Source organism: Myotis nattereri (assembly GCF_964212035.1).
Source record: "Myotis nattereri genome assembly, chromosome: X".
Classification (NCBI taxonomy): Eukaryota; Metazoa; Chordata; class Mammalia; order Chiroptera; family Vespertilionidae; genus Myotis; species Myotis nattereri.
The window spans coordinates 11909579-11933762 of NC_138078.1; the positions used below are offsets into that span (position 1 = coordinate 11909579).

General features: G+C 45.0%; 1 protein-coding gene across 3 annotated transcripts in view; it reads right to left on the reverse strand.

Annotated features, from left to right (window-relative positions):
- Nucleotides 1-24184, reverse strand: part of RPS6KA3 (ribosomal protein S6 kinase A3) — a 119674-nt gene that overhangs the window by 12337 nt on the left and 83153 nt on the right. For all 3 annotated transcript variants that reach the window (XM_081115174.1, XM_081115176.1, XM_081115175.1), the window contains exons 14-18: nucleotides 21657-21781; nucleotides 19668-19793; nucleotides 11203-11292; nucleotides 3252-3410; nucleotides 1120-1281 (exon numbers count right to left, since the gene is read on the reverse strand). In XM_081115174.1, the coding sequence (XP_080971300.1) occupies nucleotides 1120-1281; nucleotides 3252-3410; nucleotides 11203-11292; nucleotides 19668-19793; nucleotides 21657-21781 (662 nt within the window). The remainder of the gene's footprint in view (nucleotides 1-1119; nucleotides 1282-3251; nucleotides 3411-11202; nucleotides 11293-19667; nucleotides 19794-21656; nucleotides 21782-24184) is intronic.

Sequence of the window (24184 nt, forward strand, 5' to 3'; positions counted from 1 at the left end):
CAAGTCTAAGGAGAGTTTAATCATGGTCGATATCCTGAAGATGAATTTGGAAGTAGGTTTTGAAGCAAAAAACATTCCAATAAGCCCAGGTGCAACAGCTACAGGGTGATTTCTAGAAGTAGACTGCTTGCATGCAGTAGGAAAAACAAGATGGCTAGATTAAGTGGCCTTGCTTGGACACCAAAAGCACAGACTTTGCAGCCAGATGGCCTGGGCTCAAATGTAGACCTGACCTCAAGCAAATTACATAACCCTCTCACTGTGTACCTGGCTTCCTGTAAAATGTTGATAACAGTACTCACCTCACAGTTATAATGAGTTATAATGAGAATGAAACTACATGTTGTGAGGATGAAATCAGTTAATATATGTGCCTGGCACATAAGCCCTATATTAAGGTTTACTATTATTTTCTATTATCTTGTTCCCAGTTACATTTTTTTTACTCAGTGATAAAGATATGAAATCTTGAGGGCAAAGCAGTGGATTTTAGATTTACTGCAATGGGGGACTGCAATTACTTAAGAAAAGAAGCAGCTTGATCAAAGTAGTGCTTGAAGAAGACTTAGGTAGCTTTGCAGCTCTCTTGTGGAATGATCGCAGAATGATAAGAGGGCAAGGTGCACTGAGGCTGAGGCAGTCACCTGAGGGGTGGTGAGGGAAGCAGGGGCTAGGGTGGCAGTTCTGTGAACAGAAGAAAACGGAACTGCTTTCGGGGGATGAGATGGTGACTAGTCAGGTAGCTAAGGACAAGAAGACACCATGATGTTTTAGCCTTGGAGATGCAGAAGATAGTGGCAAAACCAGGGAATTAGAAAGATATTAGGAAAGGTGGAAAATAAGTGAGTTTCTATTTAGTTCCATGCACCAACAAGCACAAAAGTGATAACAGACAGCTATGGATACAGAAAAACAGAAGTCAGGGCAGGAAGAGGATTATAGGTAGCAGTGGACTGATGACAGAATAAACTATCAACAGAAGAAAAAGGGCTGCTATTTTATTTTAGTTATTTGTTTGGTAAGTCTTCAATTAAACAACTATTAATTATTCTATATTAAATACAGAAAATGAGTTTTTAAATATACTAAAATACTGTAAACAAACTATTTCATAATTACCTCTGGTGCAACAAAATTTGCAGTATAACAAGGTGTCATGAGAAGACCGTTTTCTGCTCTTAGCTGTTTGGCAAAGCCAAAATCACAAATTCGAATAGATTCTGGATTGCCAGATTCGTCCACATAAAGAATGTTGCTAGGTTTTAAGTCTCTGTGAACCACCTAAATGAAATACAAAGTAAAGAGGTACATTTACAATACATTTCCATTATAGAAATTTTTTTATTAAAAAATGTCAGGGACTGCACTTAACAAGATAATGAGTGCTGGCCTTTAAATTATCCCAACATTATAAAATGCTGATAATGTAAGTGTAACTCTAACACAGAACTAGAGCAAAGAGAGAAGGAAGAAAGAGTAGTATTTACTTCCCCACTCTTTGTCCAATTGAGTAAGTGGGTTAAGGAAAAATGCAAATAGCAATAATATCTGTCTCCAGGTTATTCATTCATTAAACAAATATTTATTGAGTGCCTATCATGTGTCAAGGGCATTATATAAGGAGTTGCACATATTATGGTGAAGAAGACCCATAAGATTCTTGCCTTTATATGCAAGAGCTCACATGGTAGTGTCGGGAGGCAGAGAATAAACAGGTGAGAGATGGGGCATAAAACTAGGGAGGTCAAGGAGGGTCTCTAGAGAATGTAACATCTGATTAAAGATCTTTAGGACAGAATAAACAAGCCAGAACAGCGGAGAACAGTCATTCTAGGTAGAGGGAACAGTATGTATAATGGTTGTACACAACAAACTTGTGCTGACAGGCTCAATGGATCATGTATAGGGTTTAGGAGTAAAAAGAAAAAAAAATTCAGACTTTATGTATTCCCTATTTGCTTTCCATGCAACAATATCTCACACACACAAAGATAACATTCCTTTAGAGTTTTGTATTATTTTCCTCCTTTAATCGCCTACTTGAATACTTTTATCATATGCCTCTCTGACACTACTTATTTAGACTTATATGTTTCTTCCATCATCAAATTCCAAGTCTATATTCTGATCAATGACCTCAGTTTTAGTTCCTAACATCCTGAACATGACTTCTCCAGATCATCTTAATAACTTCTTACCGCCAAGGCACTGAGAAGAGAACGTAGAAGACTTAGATGATTGCAAAGTCATAAATTCTTCAAGGAACACCGAATTTTAGTAATTTCTGGCTACAGTACTAGGTGACTATTGACCAGCTAGAAGTCAAGAAGTTCTAGTATTAAATCAAAACAGTCTAAGTGTTCACTTTTAGGGGGCAAAGACAAACACAATGAGAATAAGTATTGAAAATAAACTCCTTAATGTGGCTCAGTGGTTGACTTATGAACCAGGAGGTCACAGGTTCAGTTCAATTCCTGGTCAGGGCACATGCCCGGATTGCAGGCTCGATCCCAATAGGGAGTGTTTGAGAGGCAGCTGATCGATGATTCTTCTCTCATCATTGATGTTTCTCTCTCTCTCTCCCTCTCCCTTCCTCTCTGAAATAAATAAAAATATATAAAAAAAGAAAATAAACTCCTTAAGAAGTAATCTCTTATTTTTTTCTTGCTTCTCATTCCTCTTCACCTCTGCTGTTCTCTTTACCTCTCTCCCTCCCCTTGTTTTCTCCTTTGCCCTTGTCTCCCCACCCCATGAATTTCCCTTCTTTTACAAACATGATTTTTATGCTATTTACTGATAACCTGCAGGAAGGAATGAGGGCAGCATCCACCAGCCAGAAGCCAGGTGACTATTTGGCCTCATCCATTAGAATATAACTCATGATTCTCTGGTTCTGTTTCTGAACATGAAATGGGCCCAGTTCTCAAGAATACAGAGTGGCCTAGCAAAATGATGCTATGTCTTCTGGTTTAGAAGATCTCATCCACATTTTGTTTGGATGTGTAAGACTTTAATATAAACAAGCTAGGATTTCAAAGTATCACTTCAAGCTTAATGGGGAAAATAGTAGGATAATTAAGTTAATAGTAGTTATTTTCCATTACATGCATAAAGTAACTTGTACCTTTGTAATTTTAGCTCAAACATGAAGAAAAAAAGGTATTTATGTGTGTGTACTTATGTATGTATACATATACATATATTTATATATATCATAATATTTATGCACATAAGACATTAAAAAGACTTACCCCTTGAGCATGAAGATATTCAACAGTTTTGGTTATAGTAAACAGGACAGCACTGGCCTCTCGTTCAGAGAAAAATTTCTGTCTAAGAATTTTATCCAGCAATTCACCCCCTTTCATAAGTTCTGTCACTACGTACACATATTTTCCATCATCATATACCTATAAAATTCAACACCAAAATGTAAAAAAAATTATTGAAGCTTTATATGTGCTCAGAACAAAGTTTTGCATATTAAAGAGAAATTAAAACTTACTTTATATTCAAGGAAATTTTTACTTATCACAACCAATGGAAGATATAAATCTTGCAAAGTTTTATACACATAGACTATTAAAATAGGAATTGATGAGATTGAATGTCAGAAAAATAACCTGTAATTTCCTTCTATGAAACTTAATTCATGGAAATCAAAGTAACTATGGACATTTGCCGTGAGCCGGTCCATGCTTGCTGTTTCAAAGGACCTGGCATATATGGCATACTGTTCTTAAAATGTTTGCTCACCTTCTTGGCACTATGTGTTTTAACCAAGGTCCCTGAGAAAGGTTGTTTCCCCAAGTATGGATTTTCCCCTGAAGTTAGGGAGGGAATAAAACCTCTTAACTAAGTGCCAGGCGGGTAATTAATCACTTTAACTATGAACAATCATGCTTAAGCTACATAATCTTTACTCCCTGGAATGGAGATAAGAAACGCCCTAACCTTTGGAATAGAGATTGATAGGATTGGAATCAACTGGTATAAATACAGATGTAAGAAGACAGAACCAAGAAAGACAGAACCTACACGGAACCTAGAGACAGAAGAACTTCGCTGGAGAGAACATGGCAAGAGATCCTGGACTGAACCTGACTACAGAAATTGGCAAGAGAACCTGACTAGAACCTGGTGACTGAACTTGGCTGAAGAACCTGGCTACAGAATCTGGTGACCGAACCTGGCTAGGGAACCTGGAGAACCTGGAACCTGGCTGGAGAACCTAGCGAGGGAACATGGCTACAGAACTTGGCTGGAGAACCTAGAGAACGTGGCTATGATGATCAACTGAACTCTGCCTCCGTGTCCTTCCTTCTTCGCCGACACCATCCACACCTTTGGGGACCCCTGGACCTGCTGGGGTTGGACCCCAGCAGACATTGTATACAAAGAGGCACTGAACTTTTGCACTTAGGGTTTGTTCCTCTTGACCTTTTTATCTCCTGGTGAGGGCAGGAACTGCCACAAAGACATACTCCTGTGGTTTTCTTGGAACTTCTGCAAGTGCACAAATTCTATATTTATATACACAGTACAATGAATTATTCTGGTTTGGGTTAAACTGAAAATTTAGTAGGAAGATTACATAGCAAAAGAAATTCCAGCCAACTACCCAGAAGCACACCATTTTACTCCTTATGTAGAAATTGAATGCTCTCTGTAATTTTGGATTTATATTCCAAGCAGTCCTGATCTGAAATAACCTCTTTATTAAACTTCAGCCCCTTTTATTACCCCTCACCACAGAGTTATTGCATACTTTTATTTAGCCTCAAAACAGGTTCCAGGTACTGGGGTCCTAAATATGGAAAAAAACAAGGTACCTGTCCTCAAAGTTTTTATTCCAGGAGGGAGAAATTGACATAGATATAAGAAATTTAAAAATGCTGGAGATGCTGTAATAAGAGGGGAAAATTTTAGAGACTTTGGAATTTTAAATGAGGGAAGGAGCAAAGATGTAAAAAATAATGACAACATCTTGGCCGGGTGGCTCAGTTTGGAGCATCATCCTGCACATCAAAAAGTTGTGGGTTTATATCCTGGTCGGGGCACATATTTAGGTTGTGGGTTCCATCCCTGTTCCGGGCTTGTATGGGTAGCAACTGATAGATATTTCTCTCTCAAACTGATGTTTCTGGCGGTGTTGCCAACTGCCGAGGGCGCGCGGGTGCTGGAGTGACCCGGCGAGGCCTTGGCTGTGCCCGCGGCCCTGGAGGCGGGCCCGGCGGAGCCCAGAGCGGGGGGGAGGGGGGGGAGGGGGACCGGCCCTGGCACCCGTTCCCCAGGCGCTGCGCGTCCGCGAGTCCCAGCCCAGCTTAGACACGACGCAGTTCCGGGGGCGCCTGCCATCGATGTCGGTGGGGACGCTCAAGAAGCAGTTACTCCAAGCCAGCCAGCTAATTAGGGAAAAAATAAATGACACTGAAGGCACGAAACTAGATGACCACTGTCTTGACTTAGAAAGGAAAATAGATATCACCAATAAAGCTGTTACAGAAATTCTTTTGAAAGCCACAGAATACATTCAGCCCAATCCAGGTAACATGGGACAATCTCTGGAACTGTCCTATGGCCCATTCATGGTGACCCACGATGACCACCCACATCAGCTGGGCCCTCCATAGATGTCATCTAGAAACAATGCCCTAAGGGTTTCAATCATGAAATGTGGTTTTGGGTGTGTTTTGTTAAAAATATATTTTTATTGGAGAAAACCAAGATGGCGGCATAGGTAAACACCAGACATTGCTGCCTCGCACAACCACTTCAAAAATACAACTAAAAGACGGAACAGACATCATCCAGAACCACAGGAAGGCTGGCTGAGTGGAAATTCTACAACTAGAAGGAAAGAGAATAGCATACCGAGACTCAGAGACGGTGCGGTGCAGAAGTAAAATACAAAGGTGCGGAGGTGCATGTGGAGAGGGCTGGCAGCTGAGGACATGATTGTCTTTTTCAATCGGGAGGGAGTCTCAAGTTCTGAGCTCCAGTTCCAGGCGAGTCTCTGGGGACCCAGACTCATGGGAGAAACGGGACTGTCTGGCATCGGTCGGAACTCAAGGGCAGCTTTCTCTCGCAGGCACACACAGCAATTGCCGGGGCCTCTGAGGGCAGGACTGAGAGCAGCCATACTGCTCAATCTGCCCGCCCTGTTGATCCCCTGTGGCCCCGCCCAAGCCGTGCACGGAGGCTTTTGCATATGAAAGGCCCGGCCCTTTGTAATCTGAAAATTACTTAACAAACTGCAGCTGGCCCAAGGCCCCACGGCAACTTGCATTGCTTTACAGCTGGCTTCTGCAGGGCAGCCTCAGGCAGAGGCTAGATTAGCACCTCCTTAGATGCAAGAGCCAGTGTACCCAGTGGTCAGAGAGGGACCATCCAATTACAACTTCTCAGATCCATTAGGGACACACTCAGGGGGCAGACTCAGTGAGCACCAAAGCCCCACTGAAGCAAGTCTTGCCCCAGAGGGGTGTCTTCAGCACAGAAGTTCTCCCACCGTAGACACAGCTGATTCTCACAGCCAAGTGGACGGGAGATCAATTCCTCTCAGTGTTACCTACAACAATCAAGGCTTAACTACAACAAGACTGTGTACACAGCCCACAAGGGGGTGCACCAAGAGTGTCCACCTCAGGTAATTGGGGAGGCTGAGCCACTGGGACCTATAGGACACTTAGCACAGAAAGCCACTCTATCGACACAGAGAAGCATAAAAAATGCCATGACAAAGAAACAGGACACAAATGACAGAAATGGAGGAAAGCAAACTACTGGATATAGAGTTCAAAACCACACTTTTAAGGTTTTTCAAGCAGTTTCTAGAAACTGCCAATAAACTTAATGAGACCCTAAAGAAATCTAGTGAGACCCTCAATGTTGTGATAAAGGATCAATTAGAAATTAAGCATACACTGACTGAAATAAAGAATATTATACAGACTCCCAACAGTAGACCAGAGGAGCGCAAGAATCAAGTCAAAGATTTGAAATATGAAGAAGCAAAAAACACCCAACCAGAAAAGCAAAATGAAAAAAGAATCCAAAAATACGAAGATAGTGTAAGGAGTCTCTGGGACAGCTTCAAGCGTACCAACATCCGAATTATAGGGGTGCCAGAAGATGAGAGAGAGCAAGATAGTGAAAACCTATTTGAAGAAATAATGACAGAAAACTTCCCCCACCTGGTGAGAGAAATAGACTTACAGGTCCAGGAAGCGCAGAGAACCCCAAACAAAAGGAATCCAAAGAGGACCACACCAAGACACATCATAATTAAAATGCCAAGAGCAAAAGACAAAGAGAGAATCTTAAAAGCAGCAAGAGAAAGACAGTCAATTGCCTACAAGGGAGTACCCATACGACTATCAGCTGATTTCTCAACAGAAACTTTGCAGGCCAGAAGGGAGTGGCAATAAATATTCAAAGTGATGAATACCAAGAACCTACAACCAAGATTACTTTATCCAGCAAAGCTATCATTCAGAACTGAAGGTCAGATAAAGAGCTTCACAGATAAGGAAAAGCTAAAGGAGTTCATCACCACCAAACCAGTAATATATGAAATGCTGAAAGGTATCCTTTAAGAGGAGGAAGAAGAAGAAAAAGGTAAAGATACAAATTATGAACAACAAATACACATCGATCAACAAGTGAATCTAAAAATCAAGTGAATAAATAATCTGATGATCAGAATAAACTGGTGAATATAATAGAATCAGGGGCATAGAAAGGGAGTGAACTGACTATTCTTGGGGGGAAAAGGGGTGTGGGGGATGCGGGAAGAGACTGGACAAAAATCGTGCACCTATGAATGAGGACAGTGGTGATGAGGGCGGAGGGTGGGAGGGGAACCGGGTGGAGGGGATCTATGGAAGGAAGAAAGAGGAACAACTGTAATAATATGAACAATAAAGATTTAATTAAAAAAAATTGATGTTTCTTCCTGCACCCCCTTTCTCTCTCTCTAAAAAACAAATCAATAAAAAAACATATCCTTGGGGGTGAGGATTTAAAATAAAATGATGACAGCTTAGGGAGTTTCCAAAGTAAAGATGAGAGAAAGCATCTTTTATACTTCCTTTTTAATTTACTTGGTTGGATTCTTGGAGGTTACAGTAATTAAAAAGTCACTTAGGTTAAATAGCTTCACATGTTTATGTATCTATCTATCTATCTATCTATCTATCTATCCTATCTAATAAAAGAGTAATACGAAAATTAACCATCAATTCATGATAAAGATGGCGGCTCCCACAGCCAATAAGGAGGGAATATGCAAATTGACACAACATAGATGGAGGCACTGGCTGGACCCACAGAGCCAGCTAGAGTGGGCAGGAAGCCAAGCCAGCTAGAGAGTGGGCGGGAGGCTTGGCTTGGCTTCCTGGGTCACCCCAGCAACTCAGGAAGCCAAGCCGGGCTCTGTGGCCGCCGCCCAGACAAAGCCATAGTGGCAGGGCTGAGGCAGAGAAGTTTAGGGGTGATCAGGCCAGTGGGGGAGGGCAGATGGAGGTAAGCAGGCCAGCAGGGGGGTGTCAGTTGGGGCAAAGCAGGCCGGCAGGGGGGGCAGTAGGGGGCGAGCAGGCCAGCAGGGGTGGCCAGTTGGAGACAAGCAGGCTGGCGGGGGGGGGCAGTTGGGGGTGAGCAGGCTGGCAGTGGGGGGCAGTTGGGCATGACCAGGCCAGTGAGAGGGGCAGTTTGGGGCAAGTGTGCCGGCAGGGGTGCAGTTGGGGGCGATCAGGCCAGCAGGGGGGTTGCAGTTGGGGCAATCAGGCCGGCAGGAGGGGGCAGTTGGGGGCAATCAGGCCAGCAAGGGGAGTAGTTGGGGGCGAGAAGGCCAGTGGGGGGGCAATTAGGGGCGAGCAGGCTGGCAGACAATGTGGTTAGGGGTGATCAGGCAGGCAGGCAGGTGAGTGGTTAAGATTGGCCCTAAACCAGCAGTGGGACATCCCCCAAGGGGTCCCAGATTGGAGAGGGAGCAGGAATGGCTGAGGGACACCCCCCGTGCATGAATTTCATGCACCGGGCCACTAGTCTATATTAATAATAGAGGAATATACAAATTGTCCGGGATGCCATCACAGTAACAACTGAACAGCAGGCTGTCAGGCTGCATGGGGCGACCAGGCCGGCAGGGGGGTTAGTGAGGGACGACCAAATGACTGAACAGCAGGCTGCATGGGGTGACCAGGTTGGCAGGGGGGCATTTGGGGGTGACCAGGCCGGCAGAGGGGGGCAGTTGGTTGTGACCAGGGTGGCGGGGGGGGGGGCAGTATCGGGTGACCAGGCCGGCAGGGGGGGTGGCAGTTAGGGGCGATCAGGCAGGCAGGCAGGCAGGTGAGCAGTTAGGAGCCAGTGGTCCTGGATTGTGAGAGGGATGTCAGACTGCCAGTTTAGGCCCGATCCCTGGGACTGGGGATCCCCCACCTCCCTGCATGAATTTTGTGCACCGGGCCTCTAGTCCATTTATACATTTTTTTATTGATTTCAGAGAGAGGGAGGGAGAGGAGAGATAGAAACATCAAAGATGAGAATCATTGGTTCATGCCTCCTACATGCCCCCCAATGGAGATTGAGCCCGCAAACCAGGCATGTGCCCTGACTGGAAATTGAACCTTGACCTCCTGGTTCATGGGTCAACACTCAATCACTGAGCCACACCCGCCAGGCAATTTTGTTTTGTTAATCTTTACCAGAAGATATTTTTTCCATTTATTTTCAAAGAGAATGGAAGGGAGGGAGGATAGGACAGAATGAGAGAGAGAGAGAGAGAGAGAGAGAGAGAGAGAGAGAGAGAAACATTGATATGAGAGAGATACAATGACTGATTATCTCCAGCATGTGCCCTGACTAGAGGACAGGGAGCAAACCTGCAACGCAGGGATGTGCCCTTGATCAGGAATCAAACCTGTGGCCCTTTGGTGCGCAGGCTGCCACTCTAACCACTGAAAAACACCAGCCAGGGAAAACAGCTTCACATTTTAATGGAACTAAGTTAACATTCCCCTTCTACAAATGAGCAGTAAAAAATTATTCTGAGGAAACTAGAGTTTTGGTTTGGAAGGAGAAGGGAGGGTAAAGTTTGGAATTAACAAAATCTCACAGGTGAAAGGTGAAAGGTTCCTCAGAAGTCCTCAGGCTCAGCTGGCCACGTGACATCTGGTCTACAACAATCAGATATGGCCTTTGAGCCTATTATGACTACCATCAGCAAGAGAGGACTTAATGCTGCCTGGAGAATTCACACCCTTTGCCAAGAGCTCTGTTATGATAAAAGTCATAGGTAGCAGGGCCCTAGCCTGTTTGGCTCAGTGGATAGAGCGTTGGCCTGTAGACTGAGGGGTCCCGGGTTTGATTCTGGTCAGGGGCACATGCCCAGGTTGCAGGCTTGATCCCCAGTACTAGTGGGGGGCATGCAGGAGGCAGCTGAAAAATAATTCTCTTTCACCATTGATGTTTCTATATTTCTCTCCCTCTCCCTCTCCCTTCCGCTCTGAAATCAATAAAAAAAAAGTTATTGGTAGCAGGGGAAGGGATGCTTCATTTGTCCTGGGGATGGTAATGGGCAGGGCAGGCTTCCTGGGGGAAGTAATGCTTTAGCAAAGTCTTAGATGTGCAGTTGTTAGCCAGGTAAAGAAGGAAAATGGTGTTTTCAACTGAGGGAACCATAAATTCAAAGACAGGGCAGCACAAGAAAATGAGGCATGTTCAAAAATTTGGATATGCTGCAGCATGGCTGGTGCATAGGGTGTGTGAGAAGTGTGCAAACTACTATGGATGGAGGAAGGCAGGGACCAGAGGTGATGAGGGGTATGAACTGTAGGCAGGAAAGTAACATGGTTAGATATGAGTGCAGCTCTTTCTGGCAGTACTGTGAAAGACAGTTTGGGGAATCCATGGAGTATGTGATTCTAGTCAATCTTGAACATTAATGAATACTCAAATGTTCCAGTAAATGCAGATATTAAAAGCAATAATGTCAATAAAACTTTTCTTTTTACAGCAAAAGTAGAAACATTAACTATATAAACGTATTTTTCTTAACTAAAATTATGCTATATATGCTGTCCTCCAATCTATTTTTTTGCTTACTATATTCAGTTATTTGTCTACCACATGATATCTGTAAACAATCCAGATGCAAGTTAGACAACTGATTCAAATTTCTACATTAAAGAATCTACTTACATCCTTTAGAGTAATAATGTTTGGATGTTGTCCATAACGAAGAAGAATTTCAATTTCCTCTGTTGGGTCTCTCTTGCTTTTATCAATAATCTAAAAGGCAAATAATAATTACAAAATCTCATGAACTCTACAGTTATAAACCTTAAGTATTTATAGCTACAGACAATGGGTAGCATCTTATGTAAACACTGTATATATAAGCCATTTATTAACCAGTTTTACTCAAGTACCTGGCCAGACTGTCTAATCAAAATTCAAAACCCAGTCTTGATGTAGATGACAAGGCTGTAAAGTAAATTCCATGCCAAGAATCACATTTCTACCGGGTCTCTCCAGTTTAAGTGTGCAGTAAGTTTAGGACTTATTAAAACGCAAAATCTTCAAGAAAAGGTACCAAAAACACAGTTAACATCTTTCTTTCATCCTTAAATATCTTAAACTTTAGGGAACTCAGTCAACTTCTAAGTCCTGTCAACACAGATACTTAAGAGCAATATATACACGGTGCCCCCCAAACATGTATACACACTTTAACAGCTGTTAGCTCAATTGATGTTTCTTTCTTTTCAGCCAGACTAAGTTTTGAACAAAGGAAATTCATCCTAAAATGCTACTGGAAGTTTAAAAATGAAGTTGAAGTACAAACACTGCTTTTATAATTATTCAAAGTGTGTATACATTTCTGGGGACACATGGAGATATATATATCTCCTACTAGCACTACTAGCATCTGTGTATTGAATTAACTTTACTTCCTTTAATAAAATGCTTCAATGTAATATCCCATTAGTTGTAAGGTACTTATAAAAAATTAATTAACAGTTCAGTAGAGCAAGATTATTTTTGAAGCTAGGCAGAAAGCTAAGCAGAAAACCACACCTAGAGTTTTACTTGGCTAGAATTAAGTTTAATTATTATAATAAAGCCCTTTAAAATACTAATGTAGCTTTCCAGCCCTTTTATGTCGGCTGCTTCTTAAAAATACTTCTCTTAACGTTTTAATGTAAAGTAATATAGCATTTAAATAAGGTTTGCTTTCATATCATCCAAAAGGCAGTCGGAAATAAATTTTGTGACCCTATTTTCTTTCTTTTTTTTCATGTATGGGGAGTAATGTTACAGGAAGGCCATAGTACCCTGCCACCTGTAAAGAGTAAGCCCAAGTTTCTTTTGGATGTGTTATACACAGAGGAGCCACTCTTCAGGCGCTCTGCTCTCTTCACACCCAACTTATTTTCAATTTTAAAACAGCATAGTAATTAACGTATGCAATAAATACCCAAATGCTCTAGCAACCTAGCTTGCAACTCTCAACATGAGCTAAATCTGCTATTTGAAATGGATTTAGTTGTAAAACAGTTCTGTAGTTGGAAAACAGGGAAGACAGACATATAGGTGTCCACTATAATCAATTGTAAATAATAGTGTGGAATTAGGCAAATGGATGATTAAGAGGAACGGTATATGGAATAGACATGCCAATTCAAGGGATATGATCTGGGGTTAGTCTTCTGAGAACCAGAACACACTGGAAGTGTTATTTTTGGCAACATTCTGATCTGCTAATCTGAGCCCAGCTCACATTAAATCTATACTTATGCTTGTGGATCTTAGATTTGTAGTAATTTCAGTAGAATCAAGTTGTGCTGGGATTGGTTTGATGACTCTAAGTCACAATAATCCACAAATAGCTTCAAGATATTTTCAAGGTTTTGGTATACAGCTCCTGGTTTCTGTAATTCAAAGGGGGCCTCAGGACATTTTTGCTTTTTTCTGATGTGTTTATGGAGGCAAGGTACATCCTTAAACTATCCACAAAGTACATTATTCACTGTCTCTCCTTTCATGTAAGTAATTTGAAAATTTCTATGTGCCCCAAATTTCATTATAAGCAATTAGTATATGAGCAAATTAAAATGTATTTCTGGTTTATCTTTATAGCTGACAGAAAGCCTTATGGACAATGGCGTCTTTTTAAAGCAATTAGATACAAGTTTAGAATAGTAATAATAATTTTTTTTGTGTATATGCCTTCTCAGATATTTGCTATCCTATATAATAAAAGGGTAATATGTAAACAGACCGAACAGCAGAACAACCGAACAACCAATCAAAGTGTAATATGCTCATGATATGCTAAGGGTGCTAAACCACTCTCTATGATGTGCACTGACCACCAGGGGGCAGGCAGTCAACTGGTCGACCTACTGCTATGAAGTGCACTGACCACCAGGGGGAAGGAGTCCCTCAGCCTGTCCTGTCCCCTCTTACAATCTGGGACCCCTCAGGGGATGTCGGAGAGCCGGTTTCAGCCCAATCCCACAGATCACGTCCCTTGGGAGGGTGCCAGACACAGGGCTCATGGCTGGTGAGTGCTGCTGTGGCAATGCGAGCCTCTCCCAATCGGGACTGATTGGGCGCGAGCCCACGCAGGCACAATGGGGCCAGGATGAGCAGGAGCAGCAGACAGGAGCTGCAAGCACTGCTGGACTGTGGGTTTTAGCCCGATCCCTGCAGGCCACCCAGAGGGACTCCACCCATGCATGAATTTGTGCACCGGGACTCTAGTCTATAATAATCCTATCTAATAAAAGAGAAACATGGTAATTAGGCGTACATCCGCTACCCTTCCCATTGGCTAATCAGGGCGATATGCAAATTAACTGCCAACTAAGATGGCAGTTAACCGCCAACAAAGATGGAGGTTAATTTGCATATGTAGGCACATGCTGGGAGGTGAAAGGGAAAGGATGGAAGAAGCCCCCTGCCACTGACGGTGATCGGAAACCCAGGGGGGAGCTAAGAGCCTGGGGCAGAGCAAAGGCGGCCCTGGGGGCCGCCTTCGCCCTGCCCCCCAGCCGTGATCAGAGAACCCGGGGCCGTTGCCGCCTGGCCAGTGATAGCGGGAAGCAGGGGTGGAGCCGGCAATGGGAGGTGAGCAGGGGCGGAGCCAGCAGTCGGGGAGCTAGGGGTCCCCTGCCCAGGCCTAATGCCTTGGCCAGAGGCATTAGGCCTGGGCAGGGGCGGAGTCAGCGATCATAGGGGCAGGGGCGGAACCAGCCATCGCGGGGAGCAGGGGCTGAGTCAGCGATCCTGGGCAGCTGGGGGTCCCCTGCCCAGGCCTAATGCCTTGGCCAGAGGCATAAGGCCTGGACAGGGGCGGAGCCTGCAACCTCGGGGAGCTGGGGGTCCCCTGCCCAGGCCTAATGCCTTGGCCAGAGGCGTTAGGTTTAGGCAGGAGCGGAGTCAGCGATCGTAGGGAGCTGGAGGTCCCCTGCCGAGGCCTAAGGCCTCGGTCAGAGGCATTAGGTCTAGGCAGGGGTGAAGCCTGCAACCGCGGGGAGCTGGGGGACCCCTGCCCAGGCCTAAGGCCTTGGCCATAGGCATTAGTCCTGGGCAGGGGCAGAGTCAGCAATTGTGAGCAGCTGGGGGTCCCCTGCCCAGGCCTAATGCCTTGGCCAGAGGCATTAGGCCTGGGCAGGGGCGGAGTCTGCAACCGGGGAGCTGGGGGTCCCCTGCCCTGGCCTAATGCCTTGGCCAGAGGCGTTAGGTCTAGGCAGGGGCGGAGTCAGTGATCCTAGGGAGCTGGGGGTCCCCTGCCCAGGCCTAATGCCTTGGCCAGAGGCGTTAGGTCTAGGCAGGGGCGGAGTCAGTGATCCTAGGGAGCTGGGGGTCCCCTGCCCAGGCCTAATGCCTTGGCCAGAGGCATTATGCCTGGGCAGGGCGGAACCAGCCAACGCAGGGAGCAGGGGCGGAGTCAGCAATCGTGAGCGGCTGGGGGTCCCCTGCCCAGGCCTAATGGCTCGGCCAGAGGCATTAGGCCTGGGCAGGGGCGGAACCAGCCATTGCGGGGAGCAGGGGCGGAGTGAGCAATCATAAGCAGCTGGGGGTCCCCTGCCCAGGCCTAATGCCTTGGCCAGAGACATTAGGCCTGGGCAGGAGCAGAACCTGCAATCGCCAGGAGCTGGGGGTCCCAGGCCCAGGCCTAATGCCTCGGTCAGAGGCGTTAGGCCTGGGCAGGGGCGGAACCAGCCATCGTGGGGAGCAGGGGCGGAGTCAGTGATCCTGGGCAGCTGGGGGTCCCCTTCCCAGGCCTTACGCCTTGGCCAGAGGCATTAGGTCTAGGCAGGGGCAGAGCCTGCAACCGCGGGGAGCTGGGGGACCCCTGCCCAGGCCTAAGGCCTCGGCCAGAGGCCTTAATCCTGTGCAGGTGCGGAGTCAGCAATTGTGAGCAGCTGGGGGTCCCCTGCCCTGGCCTAATGCCTTGGCCAGAGAAATTAGGCCTGGGCAGGGGCGGAGCCTGCAACTGGGGAGCTTGGGGTCCCCTGCCCAGGCCTAACCCTTGGTCAGAGGCATTAGGTCTAGGCAGGGGCAGAGCAGGAGATCGCGGGGAGCTGGGGGTCTCCTGCCCAGGACTAATACGTCCACCAGAGGTCTTAGGTCTTGGCAGGGGCGGTGCCAGAGATCCTGGGTAGCAGGGATGGAGCCGGGGATGGTGGGAGCTGGGGGTCCCCTGCCCAGGCCTGACACCTCTGCCAGAGGCGTCAGGCCTGGGCAAGGGGCCTATACGGCGATTGGAGGGTGATGAGGGTCAACTCCTCTGGCCGAGACATCAGGCTTGGGTGGGGGGTGGAGCCAGCAATCGGAGGGGGCTGGGGGTCCCCTGCCCAGGCCTGATGCCTGGGCCAGAGGCATCAGGCCTGGGTGGGGGGCGGAGCCGGTGATTGGGGGGGATATAAGGGTCCCCGACCCAAGCCTGAAGCCTGGGTCAGAGGCGTCAGGCTTGGGCGGGGGGTGGAGCAAGCGGTCAGAGGGAGATGGGGGTCCCCTGGGCAAGGGACCGATCAGGCGATCCGAGTGTGATGGGGGTCGAAGCCTCTGGCCAAGGCATTAGGCCTGGGCGAGGGTGGGGGGAGATGGGGTTCCCCTGCCCAGGCATGAAGCCTGGGCCAGAGGCGTCAAGCCTGGGGTGGGGGTGGGTGGGGTGCCAAGTCGCACATTTGTGTGAACTACAGAGGAAGCACCTTTTCTGACGGCTCATTGGTTAAGCTCCCTGTATGCCACTGGTAATATTCTTAGTAACTTGGGTAATAAGAATCCAAAACGGTAATCTAGGGTTTTTCATCACACTCCTGGTGAAAAAAACGAAGGTCCGCTGCTGGAGGGCTAAGATATGTCATATCCTGCCCTAGCCACTTTGGCTCAGTGGATAATGCCTTGGCCTGCCTATGGCAGGGTCTGGGTTCAATTATGACCAAGGGCATGTACCTAGGTTGCAGGCTCCTCCCTGGCCTGGGCCCAGGTCAGGGCTCATGCAGGTGGCAACCAATCAAAGTGTTCCTCTCATTTTGATGTTTCTCTCTGTCTTTCCCTTTCTCTTTCACATTCTCTAAAAATCAATGGAAACATATCCTCACGTGAGGATAAAAAAATAATAAAGAAATTATTATTATATGAAAGACACATCTTGAAAATGCCTAAAGAAAGTTGTCATTTTTTCATGGTGATGGGACTGGAGTCCGTGTTGATGAAAAAACCTTGCTGGCTGCAGTGACTGGCAGTACCTGCAGCAGCGGGGTTATGGGGCTGGTTCCTTCCCCTGATCAGCCCGGTCACCTCCCACAAAAGGAGGGCAGACTGCAGCTTAGGCCCGCTCCCCAAGGGGAGCAGGGAGCGCGCCTAAGCTGTCAATAGGACATTCCCTGAGGGCTCCCAGTATGTGAGAGGGGGCAGGCTGGGCTGAGGGACACTCCCCCGCTCTCCGCAGTGCACGAATTTCGTGCACCGGGACCCTAGTCTATAATAATGAAAGCATAATATGCTAATTAGACTGGACGTCCTTCCTTATGACCTTCTGGATGAAGCCATGGTGGCTGGGCAGGGGGCGAGGCAGAGGCAATAGAGGCCCTGGCGGCCGGGGACCGAGGCCGAGGAGGCCCCCACAGCGGTGGAGGCTGAGCCCCTTGCACAAATTTAATGCACTGGGCCTCTAGAGCATGTATAAAACACATTCATTTTTATTTTTACACTAGGGGCCTGGTGCACGAAATTTGTGCACTGGGGGGGTGTCCCTCAGCCCAGCATGCCCCCTCTCACATACTGGGAGCCCTCAGGGGATGTCCTGGGATGGCTTAGGCCTGCTCCTAGCTCCCCTTGGGGAGCAGGTCTAAGCCACAGTCTGGCCTCCCTTTGTGGGAGGTGACCAGGCTGATCAGCCACTGCCAGCCACTGCAGCCACCAAGGTGTTTTCATCAACACGGACTCCAATCCCTTTACCATGAAAAATGACAACCTTCTTTAGGCATTTTCAAGATGTGTCTTTCATAGGATATGACATTTCTTTATTATTATTTTTTTATCCTCACGTGAGGATATGCTTCCAGTGATTTTTAGAGAATGTGGAAGAGAAAGAGAACGACAGAGAGAAACATCAAAGTGAGAGGAACACTTTGATTGGTTGCCTCCTGCATGAGCGCTGACCTGGGCCCCATCCAGGGAAGAGCCTGCAACCTAGGTACATGCCCTTGGTCAGAATTGAACCCAGACCCTGTGGTAGGCAGGCCGAGGCATTAGCTACTGAGCCAAACCGGCTAGGACAGGATATATTTCTTAGCCCCTCCAGCAGCAGGCCTTCAATTTTTTCTCCAGGAGTGAGGTGGAAAAACCCTACATCACCTTCTTGGATTCTTATTACCCAAGTTACTAAGAATATTACCAGTGGCATACAGGGAGCTTAGCCAATGAGCGGTCAGAAAAGGTGTTTCCTCTGTAGTTCACACCGATCCCCGCCTCGGCCCCTGCCCAGGCCTAAGACCTTAGGCCGGGTGTTAGGCCTGGGCAGAGGATCCCCAGCCCCATGCGATCGCTGGCTCCACCCCTGCCCAGGCCTCAGGCCTCTGGCTGGGCATTAGGCCTAGGCAGGGGACCCCCAGCCCACTCCAATGGCCTGCTCCGCCCTGCCTAGGCCTCAGGCCTCTGGCTGGGGCATTAGGCCTGGGCAGGGGACCCCCAGCCCACTCAGATAGCAGGCTCTGCCCTTGCTCAGGCCAGAGGGGCATTAGGTCTGGGTAGGGGAACCCCAGTCTGCTCTGATCCCCTGCCCAGGCCACCCCCAGCCCAGTGCAATCACAGGCTCCACCCCTGCCCAGGCCTCAGGCTTCTGGTTAGGCCTGGGAAGGGGACCCCCAGCCCTGGACAATCGCCGGCTCCGCCCCTACCCAGGCCTCAGGCCTCTGGCTGGGGCCTGAGGCCTGGGCAGGGGACCCCTAGCCCACTCTGATGGTCCACTCCGCCCCTGCCCAGGCATTAGGCCTCTGGCCAGGGCCTTAGGCCTGGGCAGGGCACCCCCAGCCCTGTGCAATCCCAGGTTCCTCCCTTGAACAGGCCTCAGTCTTCTGGCCAGGGTGATTGCCAGCTCGGCCTCCCCGGGTGGCGTCTGGCGCTGCCCGCCCCGCCTCCCCGGTCCCTGATCTGCAGTCCACATCCCACGGGTGGCTTCTGGCACTGCCCGCCCTGCCTCGCCGGTCCCCGACCTGCGTCCCGGATCCCACGGGTGGCTTCTGGCACTGCCTGCCCCACCTGCAGTATGCAAATTTAATGGCCATCTTTATAGGGTTAATTTGCATACTCTTCTGATTGGCTGGTGGGTGTAGCAAAGGTACAGTCAATTAGCATCTTTGTCTTTTATTAATGTAGATATGAAATCATACTATATATTTAGATAAATAGATGGGTGGATGGAAGTAATCCCAATTAATGCCACTTTCCCACTAACTGAACAGGAGCTGCCCATACTTATAGACTATTTCTAAGCTTGCAGGTAAGTTGAAAGCTTTAGACATTACTTGAATTGCTTGCAATGGGAGTGCAGAGGCTACCATTCCAATAAGTGAAAAGGCAGAGACTTGATATTTGTTCACTTTCAACTAAAGGTTTACAACTCAAACTTTATCATAGAGCCATGTGTCTTGGTTTTGGCTTAGAAAAATCTTGATGCCTTAGAACACCTGATAAAATTAAAACAGCTAATGATAATAAACTTAATGTTAGTGGTTCTTATTCTTTTATTGGTTCACAGATACTTTTAAATGTGAAGAACGGTATGAACACTATTGCTAGAAAAATGTAAATATACAACATTTGGTATACAATCTTGAGGAATTCCCTGACACCTTGACTATAAAATGGAAGCTTCTGAAAGCAGAAGGGATGCTACAAAAAATCAGGTCAGTGTAAACTGGTACTGCCCTAAGCAAACTGGATGTACGCTACCTTACCTTTTTAGCTCACAGGGGAATCCACTGTAATGGATGGTTCCCTGATAATCACTAGCCAGATATTTAAATTAACTTTACCTTTTTATTAAAAAAAGGCACATTTACCAAAGAAGAGCGTAATGTTTAACTGGTACTGACATGCATGAATAAAAACTGTTAAAGTTGCATTTTAAATCTAAAAACACTTACCTTTACGGCAAACTCCATGTTTGTGGCTTTATGTATACATCTCTTACAAACAGAGTAGGAGCCAACTCCAATATCTTCTTTCACTTCATATCCATCAGTAAACTGAATACTGTTCCTGTGCAACTGCTACAAATACAATTATAAATTGACAAAGAGTTCTGTACTGACTTTGGTATATTTCATAATAAGGGAATATATTACTCAATATGAATTACTGATGTTAACTACAAATGAATATTAGTAAAAATAAAAACCAATCTTTATAACCTTTATTCTTCCACAACTGTGTATTTTAGAAGTGTCTACAATAAAATGTACAGCATGAAATATGCCCTTTAAAAAACCTTAAGTTAAATTCAAAAAATTAAATATGTACAACAGAAAATGCAGAACTACTTGATGGACTGACAGCCTCGCCTGTGACTGAGCCCCAAGTACCTTTGCAAATAGGGAGAAGTTTGACACCTGGATTGAACATCTGAATTTTTGTCTCAGATGTACCACTTGTAGGTTGTGTAATCTTGAACCTGTGTTTTCTCAGAGGGTAATGGTGAGGATTAAATAACATTATTTGAAGGTGATATCTATTATCATTTTGGACTATCTGTAGCTATGCCTTCCTTTCTCCACCCTCAAGTCATAGCTTCAATACAACTTCTGCTAGAGAAGCCATTCATAGGTTAAGGACTAATAACATGGAGGATGATGAACAGTAAATTACTGGTTCCATAAACACACTGAGGGAAGTTCTACTGCCCTGAGCTATAGTGATAGATCCTCCCACTCCAATGCCTATGAGCTTCATATAAGTTAAAAGTTGAATTCTATAGAATATTTTGCAATTTCTATGTTAGGTACAGAAGTTTAAAACTTGTCATACACCACATGGTTGTCACAGTAAAAGAGACAGACTATTTTAAGCTGAACTTTGTTCAAAAACCACTGTTTAAATTGGTTTTCTAGAAAGTGGAGAAAGCAGCATGACTGACTCATAAAATAAACTTAAGAGCAAAAGCAACTTAATTATCAAGCAAATTCAAGCACTAATTATACCCTCAAAACAATTCCCTCTATGACTAGGAAGATGAATTAAATTTATCTTTCCATGATACTAGAATGAGAAGAAATAAATCTAATGTTTTGTACTTGTGTCCTCTAATAACATTTAATTTAATAGTTCAGTCTCCTGTTACAAACACACCTACATATCTAGAAACCTGCTTCTGTGGTTTTTACATTTTTCTCCAGCTCTGATAATCATATGGGATAATGAGATAGGAGGCACCTTAAGACAGTACCCATAACCATTTCTGCATAATGACAATGGGGGCTCCAAAACAACAAGGACACAAAACTTAGCAGACTTAAGATTTAAGTTCACTTTTATTTCTTAAATGTTTTTATGACAGAGGTTGGCAAACTATGGCCTGTGGGCCAAATCTGGTTCACTATTAGTTTTTCTAAATAAAGTTTTATCGGAACACAGAGATGCACATTCATTTTTGTATTATCAATGGCTGCTTTTGTGCTGCAATGGCAGAGCTGAGTAGTTGCAACAAAGATCATATAGCCTACAAAGCCTCAAGTATTTATCATCTGGCCCTTTACAGAAAAAGTCTGCTAACCCCTCTTCTAAAGCAATCAGGGAACCAGGAGGCCTCAGTTCATCATAGCTGACCTGACAGAGGAAGAGGTTGAAACAAACTAGGCCTGATAAACAATTTGAGGCACAGGATAGGGGAGAGACAAGATGGTGATATTTATCTCAACTCTCTTAGAATTCCACTTTTAAGTCAGACAAGTATTCAGGATTCTGGTGCGTGCAACCTTTTCAAAGGCATATGAAAAAAACTTCTAAGACAAACATCAATGATATAAAATGTATTTTAAGCTGCTCACTTAAGTCAGCAGATAAAATCTAAGCTAATTATTCATACAATTAACTATATCTTACATTTCAAACTTAAAACTACTTAGACATTCACTCACCTGAACAATTGAATGCACACCAACTGTCTGCATAGCTTGGCTTTCGTCATCTGAGGTAATAGCAACAAAACTAAACCCCCGAAAAAGCTGATGTGCATTAGCACTAGGTGGAATGCCAGGTGAATCTGAAAAGAATAATAAATTACCAAGAAGGTAATTACTTTGAAAGGCAATTAAGGGAAGAATTGTCCACATTATAATCTTTCACACTTTTTTCTGGAATTCTACATCTCAGGCACCTAGTACTTTCAGGATAACCCAGGGAGGCACTGTACCAGATCTGCCCTGATGCCTTATTGCCATCATAACTCTAATATTATATTCCCTCAGAGTCCAGAAAATAGCAAATTCACTTAAGAATATAATAAATCGATGAATTACTGGGCTAATGTTATTTTAAATTAGCACTGTCCCATAGAATTGCCTGCAGTGATGAACATTTTCTTTATCTGTGCTATCCTAAATGGTAGCCACTAGCCACATGCAACTACTGAGCATCTGAAATGTGGTTAGTGTGACTGGGAAACAAAAATTTTAATTTTAATTAACTTAGGTTTAAATAACCACATGTGGCTACTGGCTACCATATTGGATGGTGCAGCCCTAAATGGTAACCTACCAATGTTATGGCTCCTGGTTAGGGGGAGATACAAGGGTGACCTACAGATAATTTAGGAGAAAAGAATTTAGTTCAGTGGTCTCAATACATAATGTTGGAATTTAAAAATCTAAGCTACAAGTTAAAAATTATTATATATATTTAAGGAACAAAAGTAATTTCTAGGATAATCATGGTATGCAATCCTTAAAATATATTTTATGACACAATATGTATTGTTATTCAAATTATTTGTTGGAATCTACTGGCATTAATAGAAGTAGAAAAATGCTTTTGCAGTATAGCTAATGTTCTTTTTAAAGACATAAATATAAACACACAATTAGGCATACTAATATTTATAAACATACTCTAAAGGCTAAGGGCAAGCAAAAAACAAATAGGTAAATGTACTTAAACATCAGCTCTGTATAAAGGGCTTTTTGAACATCAGCTTGATATTCTCAGCAATATATAGTTTAGTAAATTTTAAAACGATTATTATACTGAAAACGTCTGCTAAGAGAACCTATCTGGGCAGAATCCAATATAGAACTGCTCTATTCTGAGATTTTTCCCTCTACCAGGACAAACTGTATTGAGAAAGCAAAGTAAAACACCACTACATGTCAACTCTATGCATATCACTGTCCATGTATTTGCTAAAATTTTGTCCATACATTAATCCAAATTTCTAAGACTGTCTCATAAAAAGAATAAACATCCTTCAATGCTCAATGTAGACTGTGAAGATTTTGTCTAGAAAGCTTTATAGCAAGGTTTGAGTGATGTATTTTATGGAAAATATATGTAAGTATACTTTCTATTTATTTACTTGTCAATGATAAACCGGGGGTCCGGTACACCTAAATGAGAGAGTATTAGAGTACAAAACACATCATTATGTATAAACATATGCTAATTAATGAAATATAGATGATCATTTCAAAGTTATTTCTATAATAAAGCATGATTCAGGATATGGTTTATTTTGAAGTTATCAATCCTCATATAAAGTTTAAGTTATGTTTGGGATTTGAACTTTACAAGTACTTCCAGAATATCACCTAATATTAGAATTTTAAAGAGAACTATACTAAAGAGTATTTCATGTAAAAATAGCTACAGGTAATAAACACACAAATAGTTTTTCCATATAAATAGAATCAAAGTTTAAGGCACAATATAACTTGCTACAAGATTTCACAAGGATCATAAGCGCTTTAAAATGCTGTAAAGGATTTCCTAATTATTTAGTTACTAGAGGCCCGATGCACAAAATTCGTGCAAGAGTAGGTCTTCCTTCCCCTGGCTGCCAGCACTGGCTTCCCTCCAGCCGCCGGCAAGCACCCGGGACCCAGGCTTCCCTCACAGCCCTGGCTTCGCACAGAAGGTCGTCAGGAAGGACATCTGGTCTAATTAGCATATTATACTTTTATTATTTTAGACTAGAGGCCCGGTGCATGAAATTTGTGTGTGTGTGTATGTGGGGGGGGTGTTCCGCAGCCCCGCCTGCACCCTCTCCAATCTGGGACCCCTCGGGGGATGTCCGGCAGTCAGACATCCCTCTTGCAATCCAGGACTGCTGGCTCCTAACAGCTTGCCTGCCTGCCTTCGTGATCACCCCCTAACTGCCCTCCCCTGCCAGCCTGATTGACCCTAATTGCTCTCCCCTGCCGGCCTGATCACCCCTTATCGCCTCTGCAACAGCCCTTGCCACCATGGCTTTTTCCGGAAGAATGTCTGGAAGATGTCCGGTCCAATTAGCATATTGCCCTTTTATTAGTATAGACTAGAGGCCCGGTGCACAAAAATTTGTGCACTTGGGGGGGGAAGGGGGGTCCCTCAGCCTGGCCTGTGCCCTCTCGCAGTCTGGGACCCCTCAGGGGATGACCATCTGCTGGCTTAGGCCCGCTCCCCAGGGGATTGG